Genomic DNA, 13225 nt, shown 5'->3' with positions numbered 1-13225 from the left:
TGTTTTCCCGCCAAAATTGTTCAAAATTCGGACAAATTTTCAAAGGCAACTTTTTGGGGGGCTGATGATGTTTATTCATTTTGAGCAGAAAAGAAACAAGTGAAAAAAATATTTGGACTCAGAATTTTTTTCATCCTTCTGATTCTGAAAAGTTTTCAAAAGCCAAAATATTTTTGGGGCTGATGATGTTTCTTTATGTCTCTCCTTCAGACATCATCACCTACCTGTCTAAAAAGTTCCTTCCCTCCAACCACATTACATCTGATCGAAGTAATCTTTTCCAATGGACAATAGTTCTTGATCTCATCTATACTATTAATCAGCTCAAAGTCTCCGCCCGTTTCCCTAGATGGCATATGTGAGTTGAACTTCTTCGTCCATCCCTGGATACACACAGGAGTTGCAGTTGAGGTGGATGTAGTGGTAGTTGTAGTTGGTGTGGTGGTAGTTGTAGTTGATGTGGTGGTAGTTGTAGATGGCGTGGTGGTAGTTGTAGATGGCGTTGTGGTAGTTGTAGATGGCGTAGTGGTAGTTGTCGTTATAGATGGCGTGGTAGTTGAGGTCGGAGATGGCGTGGTGGCAGTTGCAGACGTAGTTGGCGTTGTGGTAGTTGTAGATGGTGTAGTGGTAGTTGTAGATGGTGTAGTGGTAGTTGTAGATGGTGTAGTGGTAGTTGTAGATGGCGTGGTGGTAGTTGTAGATGGCGTGGTGGTAGTTGTGATAGATGGCGTAGTCGTAGTTGTAGATGGCGTGGTTGTAGTCGTAGATGGTGTGGTGGTAGTTGTAGATGGTGTAGTGGTAGTTGTAGATGGCGTGGTGGTAGTTGTAGATGGTGTAGTGGTAGTTGTAGATGGTGTAGTGGTAGTTGTAGATGGTGTAGTGGTAGTTGTAGATGGCGTGGTGGTAGTTGTAGATGGTGTAGTGGTAGTTGTAGATGGTGTAGTGGTAGTTGTAGATGGCGTGGTGGTAGTTGTAGATGGCGTGGTGGTAGTTGTGATAGATGGCGTAGTCGTAGTTGTAGATGGCGTAGTCGTAGTTGTAGATGGTGTGGTGGTAGTTGGTTTTGGAGTAGTAGTTTCACCGCAGCTACATTTCACACGTATTTCATAATCGCCACACTTGTTTCCAACTGCTTGGTCCTCGTCACGACAAGCAAGACCATAATCCTTGTCACAGCGGATAGTCTGAAAACGATAAGACCATCGTGTACGAATTTAGGAAGGAGAAATAAAAAGACTGATGAGACATTGCACAGAATCAGACATGGGGCAAAGTATAACAAAGAAAATGAAAAGGAAATGATATCAGGCAGTTTAATAATGACGAAGTGTAGGTAATTTCCCTTTTTTAACAGTTGATCCTTCTGTTGCACCAAGGTGCGTATTTTGGGTGATCGACCAGTTATAGATACTATTACAACAATTTCTAGTGTTAATCATCATAAATTGTAGTCATGTCATGAATCAAACACATTTTGTGTGGATATAAACCAATCATGGATACTTACCTGACCTACAGCTCCCTTGAACCCGATCACGTTGCAGCTAATGTCAGTGATCTGGTCTTTAGAGCAATACCTCTTGATATCTTCAATCTCGTCGATCAACTCGAAATCACCACCCGATTCCTTCGACGGGAAGTTGGTGTTAAACTTCTTTGTCCATCCTGGGATACACACTGGAGCTGCAGGAAAGATCAAGGGATAGGAATATGTTGGCTAAATACAGTTCTTTCTCAATCGTGGTGAGAAGGCCGAGACTGACAGCCGACAGGGATGAACTTTGACCAAAGCAAACTTGCCAGCAGCACAATCAGCTTCATGGAGAAGCTGAAAACAACCACAAAGGAGAGCAGATGTTGTCCTCGTATCGAAGCAGGAGTAACTCTTTAGCGAAGACTAAGGCCTTCAAATCCAGGTATCATTTTCTATTGATAATGGGCTTAATCTCACATACTATAGTTTCCATCTAAAGCATGGTCAAACGGACAGGTAGTTGGTATAATAACTGAATCAGGGAATCCATCTAAAGGATTGTCTTATAATACACAAGTCTCTTAAGACTTTTTCTGAAAGGTGTTATAAAGATTCTTCTGATCTCTAGTTTCACGTCGTGTATGATGTGACTACTGAAGATATCACTCACCGCCAATAGTGGTAGTAGTTGGTGCTGTAGTGGTGGTAGTTGGTGCTGTAGTTGTAGTTGTCGTAGATGGTGATGTAGTGGTGGTAGATGGAGTGGTAGTTGTAGATGGCGTGGTGGTAGTTGTAGATGGTGTCGTGGTAGTTGTAGATGGCGTGGTCGTAGATATAGATGGCGTGGTGGTAGTTGTAGGCGTAGTTGGCGTGGTGGTAGTTGTAATAGGTGGTGCAGTCGTAGTTGTAGATGGTGTGGTGGTAGTTGTAGTAGTGGTCGTTGGTTTTGGAGTAGTAGTTTCACCGCAGCTACATTTCACACGTATTTCATAATCACCACACCTGTTTCCAAATGCTTGGTCTTCGTCACGGCAAGCAAGACCATAATCCTTGTCACAGCGGATAGTCTGAAAACGATAAGACCATCGTGTACGAATTTAGGAAGGAGAAATAAAAAGACTGATGAGACATTGCACAGAATCAGACATCGGGCAAAGTATAACTAGGCAAGGAAATGATATCAGGCAGTTTAGTAATGACGAAGTGTAGGTAATTTCCCTTTTTTAACAGTTGATCCTTCTGTTGCACCAAGGTGCGTATTTTGGATGATCGACCAGTAATAGATACTGTTACAACAATTTCTAGTGTTAATCATCATAAACTGTGGTCATGTCATGAATCAAACACATTTTGAGTGGATATAAACCAATCATGGATACTTACCTGACCTACAGCTCCCTTGAATCCGATCATGTTGCAGCCAATGTCAGTGATCTGGTCTTTAGAGCAATACTTCTTGATTTCTTCAATCTCGTCGATCAACTCGAAATCACCACCCGATTCCTTCGACGGGAAGTTGGTGTTGAATTTCTTTGTCCATCCTGGGATACACACTGGAGCTGCAGGAAAGATAAAGGGATAGGAATATGTTGGCTAAATACAGTTCTTTCTCGGTCCTGGTGAGAAGGCTGTGACTGACAGCCAGCAGGGATGAACTTTAAACTAGGCGAAATTGCCAGCAGCACAATCAGCTTCATGGAGAAGCTGAAAACAACCCAAAAGGAGAGCAGATGTTGTCCTCGTATCGAAGCAGGAGTAACCGTTTAGCGAAAACTAAGACCTTCAAATCCAGGTATCATTTTCTTTTGATAATGGGCTTAATCTGTCATACTATAGTTTCCATCTCAAGCATGGTCAAACGGACAGGTGTTAGGTATAATAACTGAATCAGGGAATCCATCTGAAGGATTGTCTTACAATACACAAGTCTCTTAAGACCTTTTTTGAAGAATGTTATAAAGATTCTTCTGATCTCTAGTTTCACACCGTGTTTCGGGTGACTATTGAAGATATTACTCACCGCCGATAGTGGTAGTAGTTGGTGCTGTAGTGGTAGTAGTTGTAGATGGTGTTGTAGTGGTGGTAGATGGTGTTGTAGTGGTGGTAGATGGTGTTGTAGTGGTGGTAGATGGAGTAGTAGTTGTAGTAGTGGTCGGAGCTGTAGTCGAAGTTGTTGTTGGTGGTGGAGGCAGAGTAGTTGATAGTTCTGAAAAAGAAACGACAAATCAGTCCAACAGAACGCATGATACATTGCAAACCTCGAGGCTAAACAGTTTGGGAGAAGAATAAAGCTAGAGGTTATTGCTGACACTGGCTTACATAGTGTTCATTCAGGCCAAAACAATCTAAGGTAGAACCAGAAGGTCATATTGGCAAAGGAAATCACAAGTGGTAGTGGCGTGTTGTAAAGAGATATGAAGGAACTCACCTGTGCAAGAACAGAAGTAGCTGATCCTATAGTCAAAACATGGTTGGACATTATCTGCATTGCGGCACACAAGCCCCTTATCCAGGTCACATGTCACTATCTGGCCTGTTTCCTTAAAGTTTACCAAACCATTTATTGGAGACACGCCTCTGCAGTTGATGTGGGTAATGTAACCCTTAGAACAGAAAGCTTTCTTTTCAGCAGCGGTGAAGCTTTCGTAGTCGCCGGTTCCATTGATTCTTTGGTATCGGTTGATAAAGTTTGACCAGAAGTCGCAAGGTTTTGGAGTGGTGGTTGTGGTAGGAGGACCAGTTGTTGTCGTAGATGGCGCTTTCGTTGTGGTGGTTACTGTTGGTGTTGTGGTTGTGGTGCTCGCAGTTGTGATAATAGTAGTAGTTGTAGTTGTAGAAGTAGTAGTAGAAGTTGGTTTAGGAGTTGCGGTAGTAGTGACTGAAAGAGACAGTTTTAGCAAGCCATGCAAGTATTGTTTCACCATAAGTAAGAGCAAGATGAATCTTCCTGAGTTAAGTGAGATTGTGTTTCTGTAATAGCATGTGTCGCATAAATACCAAACCGAAATTCCAAGCAATGCACCCACTCCATGCTGCCCAAATTGCAAGTTGAATTCCAGGTCAATGAATTGCTAGTAGAGGAAAACTTTTCCCATGCACACAACTTAAGGACATGAAATGCAGACAAAACATCATAATTGGTAAGCATCATTCCAATGATGTGAATATGCAACTAAAATAATTTAAAAAACAAGCAAAATATCCCAATACTGCCGAAAACTTGAAAGGAAACTAACATTAACCTGAAACAAAACTCGTGAAAGGAAACATCTATTCACCCTATTCCGAAACAAGTTAAAGTCTCACAAAAGTATAAACTACTGATTGACCGATTCCTATGTCTATATCAGTGCTGTAATGTAGACCTCTGCACACCTGTTTTAACGATAAGAGATGAAGTCTTCCCATCCCTGTATACCCCTAGCGTCTAATACCAAGCGGTAAAGAAAGGCACCTACCTTCACACTGGCAGAAGAACCTCACTTCATAGTTGGGACACGGAGGATGCTTTTGTGCTGAGTTGTAACATGAAAAGCCATCCGCAATGGTACACTTGGTGGCGTGATGATCAGTTGTCCCCAGCTTCTGGCCTTGCTGCTTGCATTGGATGTTGTAAATCTGAGACCGGTTGCAGAACTGGTAAACCATACGGAGGTTGTCGTAGCTCTCGACGTCGCCAAGGTTTGTGGTTGAAGGGATGACAGAGCTCATCCAAGGAGTCCAGCCTGTCTTGTCACAAAGTGGTGGGTGAGGAGTCGGGGGAGGTGTGGTTGTGATTGTTGTGGTTGTCGTAGTTGCCTTTGTGGTGGTGGTACACGGCTGGCCGTTGATGGAGATCTTGTTCTTGTGGCAGAAACTGAAGTTAGATGGAACGTCACTCAGATTCATTACTACTTATGGCTGTCGCGATTTGGTTTTTGGCAAGTCTTTGATTAGTTTTAGTTGTCAGAGGTAGGCCGTTGACATTACTTCGATGGGTGTTGTAAAACCATCACTCTACGACTATACAGTATGAATGATTTCGTTTCAGATAAAGCTGATTTGCTATTACTTTGCTATAGATGTAACGGAATGGAGCACATTGCTCCCTACTGTAGTTGGCTTCCGCCTCCTTAGACTTAGATTACAAAGCCCAAATTCACGATCACGATTCATGATCACTTGTTAAACTGTGATAAGAGTTACTCACCATACTTGACAAGGATCACACACCGAGGGATCTTTGACCCTCTCTCCATCCGTGTAATGGTACCCATTAATAACACAGCCACACGTGGCCTCAGATATACACGTCCAAGGTTTTGTGTCGTTGAAGACAATCTGGCCAGGCTCACACGGAATGTCACAACCTTCAACACATGGCTCGTCCTTGCAATCAGCGCTCAAGATGCCAAAGACTTCGCGGTTGTCGCAGGTCTTCTTGGGGCATTGGCTCATGCACGGGTTGTAGCGCTCGCACTCCTCGCATTGGATCGCTGTAAGAATGGGATTGTTAATAAAGCAATATCATCTATAAACTAGTCTTACCTCGAACATGTCGAAGTGATCCAAGGAGACAATTTGTCTGGAACCTGACACTCACGCTATCAGCATCAGGCTAGTCTAGCATGTTTGCTTTGTCTTCTCTTCCATAACATGCTAGATTTGATGAACTTTCTTTGGATACTTGCTACTTGGAGATATGGATACACACTTGCTAACTTACGAAAATAAGAGACCAGGAATGCCTGTCCGGTTTTATTTTAAGTTTACTTCCGTGAATGTTAGTGTAGATACCACCTCAACTTACGGCAGAGTTCCTGTGACCTCCAAGGGATAACCACGCCTTTCATCGAACACTCCATGCCATATGCAGCAATAGCAGTACACAAGCATTCGCAGTCACCACCAGTGTCACAAGCACACGAGTCAAACACACAGTTATCATAGTATGGTCTGAAAATAAGAGAATAGATTCGTTTACGGAGGATTGGTATAATTGTTATGACCTCCATATCACCAACGGCCCTTACTACCAGCGTCTAGGTGAGAGAACTGGTTATCCAGCACTTCAGATGACATGACAGCATCCTCTTGTGTCTGATGCCAAAAGTAAACGTTCCCTCTAAATGGTTTAGAAACGCCACAAGACCACCTTGAATGGGATAGTAGACGGCAGCCCTAGACATGCTGGACCATCAAGAATCTTGCTGAACGACATAAAAACAAGACAATGCAGAGTACAAGTAACCTAGTCCACCATGCTCAGGAGAGAACTGTAAGTTGCCGTGCACTCAGTAGAACCGGTTCCTCAAATCAGTCCAGCATTCGACAAGATCGTGGCAAAGTCGAAGTCAAATCGTAGTCTTGTACAAAGGATAATCTACCTATAGGGTACAGCAGCGTGACAAGGTTGGAAGAGGGTCAGAAGAACTCCACACTTCTCCTTGGCCCAGGGTTCCCGCTCTGGTTTCTTCGCACATGTATCCTTGATGATTGTGGAGTTGGGACAATATGGTTGCACCTGGAAATAGGAGATGACAATTAAGCTTCCAGTGGCAGGTTTAGCCCCACGTCGAATGGCGGCGACTAGAAATTACCACACCCTACTGCGACCCCATTATTGCAAAATTGCATTATTGAGTTCCTCGCGTAATTGTCTCAATCAAACAAGAGACTAGATACTTGAAAGCATGCACTGTGTCGTTGACTTACCGTCCAGCTATCTCCGAACTCAGTGGCCAGAGCCAGAGGGAATCCACCCTGTGGTGGAAGGAAGTCATCCTGTTGGTCACCGTTGAAGTTACCACACAGGCCATGCACCTGAAAAGTGTTTCAAAGATCAAGGTTAGTAATGTTTTTTATTTATTGGATATAGTAACTACAACACTGTCAAAGTAACAGACAGCCAAACGAATCACTGCGATGGGTATTTCCAACCCATCAAGCGTACTCTTCCAACCACTCGGCGTTTCTACCTACTGAAATAGATGGACCCAAACACTGCAGGATCAGCAGCCAAAGTTCCATTGGCTATTGTGAAACTCTTGTGGTGATTCTTAACTCGTGACTAACCTTGCCCTTGTGTTCCGAGCTCAGCTTGATGTACAGTCGAGTTCCTCTGTCCCACATGACCCTCAAGCCGAAGTCTGTACTGATGATGGTGAAGAGGCCGACCTCCTCTACGATAATTGTGGTCCCCTTGGAGGTGTGCAAGGACTGGCCAGGGTTCTTCCCTCGCACGAGGTGAATGCTGATATGGTAGTCCGTGCCTGAAAGACAGCAAGATTTCCTCAGCATGAGTTCGAAATAAGAATACACAACCTCAATCGTACTGCTGTAACACATAACAGATCACAGGGAAACATATAAAAATCAAAGGGAAAATGATCATATTTCAGAGAAAATTGAAGACATATCTGATATCATGCAACGGAAATTGATTTCTTGCCATTAAATTTCATTTCTAGTCTCAAAAAGGTATGCTTGCTTCGAGCTTTCTTCAATGAAATGAGTCAATGAGTCTGTCAAGTTTATCTACGAATCACCACTAGAAGGTTGGAATAACAAATGTAAACAACCTCACCTCTCTCGCCAAAGTCAAGCTTGATTGATTTCGTACAAGTCACACCGGTCGTTCCACATGGGACATTCTCCGCAGTAATTGCAAACCGGTGTTTGCTGTCCTTGGTGCTGATGGCCAAGAAGTATTCACAAGCGCCTTGGAATTCAAACATCTTGCCGTCGAATGAGGTGTAATGTGATTCGCCATAGACTGAACATATGCCTGGGCAGTCCTCTTGGCTGCACACCCACTGACGTGATCGACATGTACTGGAAGATAATCAGTAGAAAAACAATGCTTAAAATGGTTACAGAAGTGAGAAGAGGTATCATTTCTTGTTTCTTATTTCTTAAATTGTCGATTATCGGAACATCACTTCCTTGTATAAGAGTGATCATTGTCAAGAATCCTAACTGCACCAGTGAACAAACGGAAAGGGATATCAAGGAAAAGGAGGTGATACTTCAAGGAAAGAGTACAGAGTGACTCTCAGCAAGCTACTCTGTCTCAACAATTGTGATAATTCCAGATTACGGACATGGCAGGGACCATCTTTGTGGTTTCTCAGTCAAGACTTTTAGCTGTCTCACTTCGATTAGAACTCACAACATATCGATTTCGTAAAAACATACTGAATCATTCAGGAATTGAATCCACTAACAGGAACAGAAACGAGGGCTCAATAGATTTGCAGCCAACCTTTTAAATAGTTTCTGATGTAAGCTAAACTTTCCACTTACCATGTATTACAATCCCTATTTATCGTCTGACCCTCGCTATAATCTTTCCCATCGTGATGACAAGGACATGTAGTCTCCCTGATGCACCGGTTCCCGTCCAGGACGAAACCCTTCTTGCACACACAGCCAGGGACACAGGTCGTTCCACACAGCTCAGTACTGTTACGTGAGCAGGTCAAAGGACACTCGGGATGGCAGGTAGCAAACTCCATGTTCGCGGGACAAACGTCGGTGCAGTTTGGTCGGATAGGGCCACACTTCCATTGGGCTTCCTCGCATTCGCTAAAGTACGAAGTAAAGTAGTATTCACGATCACATTCACAGGTAATTGTGCCCAACATGATATTCACGTTTGCCCAACCTAGATTTTATGTTGTACGCCCAACACAATTTTTACGCTAATGTTACCAAATATAGATTTTATATTGTGCACACAATGTATATTTTAAGGAAATGTTACCAAGATTGATTAAGAAGTGAAACTGATTCACGCGATGGACATTACTTACCAAGACTGATTTGCAATCTTCGCCAAGAAACCCTGATCAAACTCCCTGCCATCGAACTGACACTTGCACTGATCAGTCGGTATGCAAAGACCGTCATCGTTCAGGGTTTTCCCTGCAGGACAGTTACATCCCTCAACGCAGGAGCCAAAGCAAGAGAGGCCAAGGGAGTGGTCACGGCAAGACCGACCGCAGCCATTACCACAGACTTGGTAGGTTTGGCCCCCAGTACAGGTAACAGCTGGAGAAGAAACAGATATTGTAAATTGTATGGTAAACTATGAGTTGAAGGAAAGTCACTGTAGATGGATAATTATTCACCTAAGACTAGTTCCATAGATACCCTAGAGACAGTGAAATCACATGGAAACAATAACAAATGAACTAACACTACGGTTATTCAAAGTCAACTGTGGCTCCAGTGTGCTACCCGAGAACAGATAACTTTAACGTGGCAACGTGGTCGCCGTCAACGTACCGCATTCCTTCACAGCAGGCCTCCAACTGACGAGTATCCCCTTCTTGGCACAATCATCAGCGTAAGTGCCAAGGGATGGACACATGCACCTGGATATGTCCCTCTGGCACTCGCACATGTCAAACATGCAGGCCTTGTAGTAGTCACTGACATCAACATGGATGTGGCAGGCTGAAATATAAGGAACGAAAGGTGAGCCATCTCCATGAACATAACGGGAGCTCATGTCACTTCAAATGACATTGCCTTCCAACAAAACATACCGATAGGCATCACCAATATCTTCCTTTTCATTGTTCACAGACCATGTTGAAACACCAAGTTTCATACTCTTGGCGACGAAATGTCGAATGAGATAGAATGCTAAGGATTAGGACCTGCCCTTGTATATAATGTTCTATCAGAGACTTGTGTACCCGAAGTTTGCTCTGTAACCGGACCATGAATAAGTTCGCTAATGGCGGAGTGATCAATCGTTTGTTACCTACCTTTGTAAAGTGGTCCTTTGAGGATGGCACACTTATTCAGCGCCTCGACCTTCTTCTGTGGGTACTTATCACACGGTTCCTTATCTCCATCAGTCACATCCTTGCAATGCGGATCAACCTTCCACTTATTAGCAAAAGCCTCCGCATTCACCTCTATATCACCTTCCAAGGTCAGGAAGTCGTTTCGTTGGTTGTTGTCAAAGGTACCGCAAAGACCCATGGTCTTGCCAATGAACTTCGGTGGTGCGTAGACGTAGACACGGGTCCGACTATCCCAAGCGACACGGAGGCCATTTGCCAGAAGAACCTAGAAAGTAACCAATAGAAATGCAATGGATTGCTTCTAAGATTCTACTGCATCCATCATACCCGACATACAAACAAGACCTGACTTACGAGATACGTATCAGTTCCAAACTGATACACCGAAAGGCAGCGTACCGACCAGTCACAGTTATGAGCTAGCGACTCGTGTCCATCCGTCGACCTCCCGGTCACGAGGTGGGTGTCTCATGCGAAGCTACTGACTGTAAAGACCTAAGACTAGGTAACTGGGGGCGACCTTGAAATCATAATGTTGGCGTGATGGACACAACAGATTAATATACACTCACCTTAACGAAAATGGAAGAGGCAGAGAACACGGTGTTGTTGTTCTTCTGAAACGGTAGACTCTTCACCTCCTGGCCATCGACATAGATAAACTTATCCTGCTTCATCTCAATAGTCGTCCCTCCCGAAATGATGGTGACAGACCTGACACATGAGCTCCTTCCCACTCCACACTTCTCATTGTTTGCAATGATCTTGTAGTTTTTCTCATAGACCAGGTAGTAAGAGCAGTCGCCCATGAAGTCGTAGCGTTTACCGTCGAAAGTGAGGAAGTGCGGATCACCGGCGACGAGGCAGATACCTTCACATTGAGCTGTTGTGCAGTCCCATTTGCCTGATTGGCAGCGGCTTGAAGCAATGAGAGATTGGATTTAAAATCTGATAAGCCAGTAGACTGGCACTGAGCTACTCGTGGAGACTTGAGAGTGACTCTCTTTAGATTCCCTTTGCCTCAATCCTCAATGTATGTCAGTTGACTTCATGTAAGTAATCTGTGTTTAATGGGTTACCGTAATCCCTACCTGTTCTGACGAAAACTCCAAAATAACAACGCCTCATCCAACAATTCGATAGGCGTTTGCGTTTGCATTAAAGTGATGATAGGAAGAGTACATGTATGGAGAAGGACTGCTTCATACCAGCTTTTAGGTAGCTAAGGTAAGTGAATCGAACAATACATAGAGATAAAATATCAGGAGTTGTTCTTCTTTTAAACGGGTTCACCGTCTGTGTCTACTGGTGGCTCAGAAAAGTAGAAATGCAGTACCCTAGTGCAATTGAAATTTCTAAAATTCGATTAGAAATTTAGCCCTTTAGAAATCGACTGGCTTGGCTTACCATGTATTGCAATCCTTCCTTATCAAAGACCCTGGCAAATGCGTCTGACTCTGATGAATACAAGGGCACATGTTTTCCGCCACGCACTGCCCATGGTTCAGCTTCTTGCCTTCTGGGCAGTGGCACCCGTCCACACAATGGTCATCCAAACAATTGTAGAATTTGTCCTGACACGTCTTAGGGCAGGAGCCGCCACATTCCTTATAGACCATGCCGTAGGGGCAGCTCATACCTGAAAGTGAAATATGGAGACGATGATGAGTTAGGCTACTAGTTGCATTAATATAAAGGGTCAGCCAAGTTTGGCTCATAAGACTCTTCACTTCCCATCTCAATCTCTTATGCCAGGTGAAGGCAGTGTCTGCCCTGGCTGGAAGTTAACCAGCAGGCAACAACGGAAACCTTGAACCTTCGAACTTAGCAGATGCTTTAACCACGAGGCCATCGAGATCGGTCGGCAGTAGTTGACAAATTCCATGTTACTGTCAGCCAGAAATCTAAATCTGAAAGATCTATGAGATAGAAGCCTTGGTAAGTAGAAATTCGGGATCGATACGTACCACATCTGTCCCTTGTTCTCCAGTCAAGCTTCACGTGGACTCTCAAACAGGCCCTGGCGTAGGTCTCCAACGTGTTGCATTCGCAGTTTTGGAGCTTGCTGTTGTCGCATGTGCAATAGTCGTGTTCACAGGCAGTGATGTAAGGTTTCGGGTCCACGGACTGGAAAGACAAGAGAGATGTCGACTTTAATATGTCATCGCAAATGAACCCTAGGGATGCTCAGGTCCCCTATCCGTCCAGTGCTCCCTCAGAGCAGAGCAGTCTAATATTCCGTCCACAAACTCCCTTCCTTTTCACGGAACATGGCCTTGTTTTTTGAGGTATTGACCTAGAAGGCTAATGGTGTAGCGAAAACTTGAATCGACCAGTTAATACGAACGAGCGTGTTATCATTGGTGGTGGTCAGCTCCAAATTGATTATTTGCTATTTCTTAAGCAGTTCACAGAATACAACTCATCATCGTAGACCAGTCAAATACCAGTAACTCCACATTTCAACTCCAGATATCAAGGCAGCCTACTCACAGCATGGCAAGACGCGAACACTGCCGAGTTGAGAACCTCGCAGATTTTCCTCGCATGGTCCTTCTGGTGCTGCAGAGGACACGTGTCGGGCTTCTCCTTCAGATCACACTTTTCTGAAATCATCATGAACGAAGTTGCAGTCATACGCCAATTCTACCTCTCAGGAAATCAACGCCAAAGAAGCCGAGATGGTCTACTGGCAAGTGGTCAGGAATAGTCAGGACGTCACTGCCTCGAATCCCACAGTCGACGTGAAACTCGCCGTCGCCGTTTTCTCGGTGACCCTTGCCCTTCACCAGGTTTATGAATGACTACATGCTAAAAGTGCTTTACCTCTAGCGCTGATTGTGTAGCTCATCCGAGGTCGAGCACGGTTTAAGAGTAAAGCCCGATGAAAGCCTCTACCGGTCATATCGGACGATAAAAATTTACTTTAATTATCCTTTTTACGTCATGATAG

General features: G+C 44.1%; 1 protein-coding gene across 5 annotated transcripts in view; it reads right to left on the bottom strand.

The window, feature by feature from the left end:
* Positions 1-13225, bottom strand: part of LOC135500540 (mucin-5AC-like) — a 42867-nt gene that overhangs the window by 18372 nt on the left and 11270 nt on the right. For all 5 annotated transcript variants that reach the window (XM_064792063.1, XM_064792064.1, XM_064792068.1 and 2 more), the window contains 21 exons: positions 12766-12878; positions 12240-12399; positions 11680-11911; positions 10845-11190; positions 10231-10537; positions 9743-9913; positions 9268-9505; positions 8759-9040; positions 8040-8287; positions 7529-7725; positions 7169-7276; positions 6841-6977; positions 6264-6409; positions 5664-5949; positions 4933-5330; positions 3903-4352; positions 3495-3680; positions 2858-3033; positions 2145-2541; positions 1508-1683; positions 225-1184 (listed from right to left, as the gene is read on the bottom strand). In XM_064792063.1, coding sequence (XP_064648133.1) covers positions 225-1184; positions 1508-1683; positions 2145-2541; positions 2858-3033; positions 3495-3680; positions 3903-4352; positions 4933-5330; positions 5664-5949; positions 6264-6409; positions 6841-6977; positions 7169-7276; positions 7529-7725; positions 8040-8287; positions 8759-9040; positions 9268-9505; positions 9743-9913; positions 10231-10537; positions 10845-11190; positions 11680-11911; positions 12240-12399; positions 12766-12878 — 5714 coding nt within the window. The remainder of the gene's footprint in view (positions 1-224; positions 1185-1507; positions 1684-2144; positions 2542-2857; positions 3034-3494; positions 3681-3902; positions 4353-4932; positions 5331-5663; positions 5950-6263; positions 6410-6840; positions 6978-7168; positions 7277-7528; positions 7726-8039; positions 8288-8758; positions 9041-9267; positions 9506-9742; positions 9914-10230; positions 10538-10844; positions 11191-11679; positions 11912-12239; positions 12400-12765; positions 12879-13225) is intronic.

The sequence above is a fragment of the Lineus longissimus genome, chromosome 16 (assembly GCF_910592395.1).
Source record: "Lineus longissimus chromosome 16, tnLinLong1.2, whole genome shotgun sequence".
Lineage (NCBI taxonomy): Eukaryota > Metazoa > Nemertea > Pilidiophora > Heteronemertea > Lineidae > Lineus > Lineus longissimus.
The sequence above is the reverse complement of the archived record's forward strand: the minus strand, read 5'-3'. Positions and strand labels throughout refer to the sequence as shown.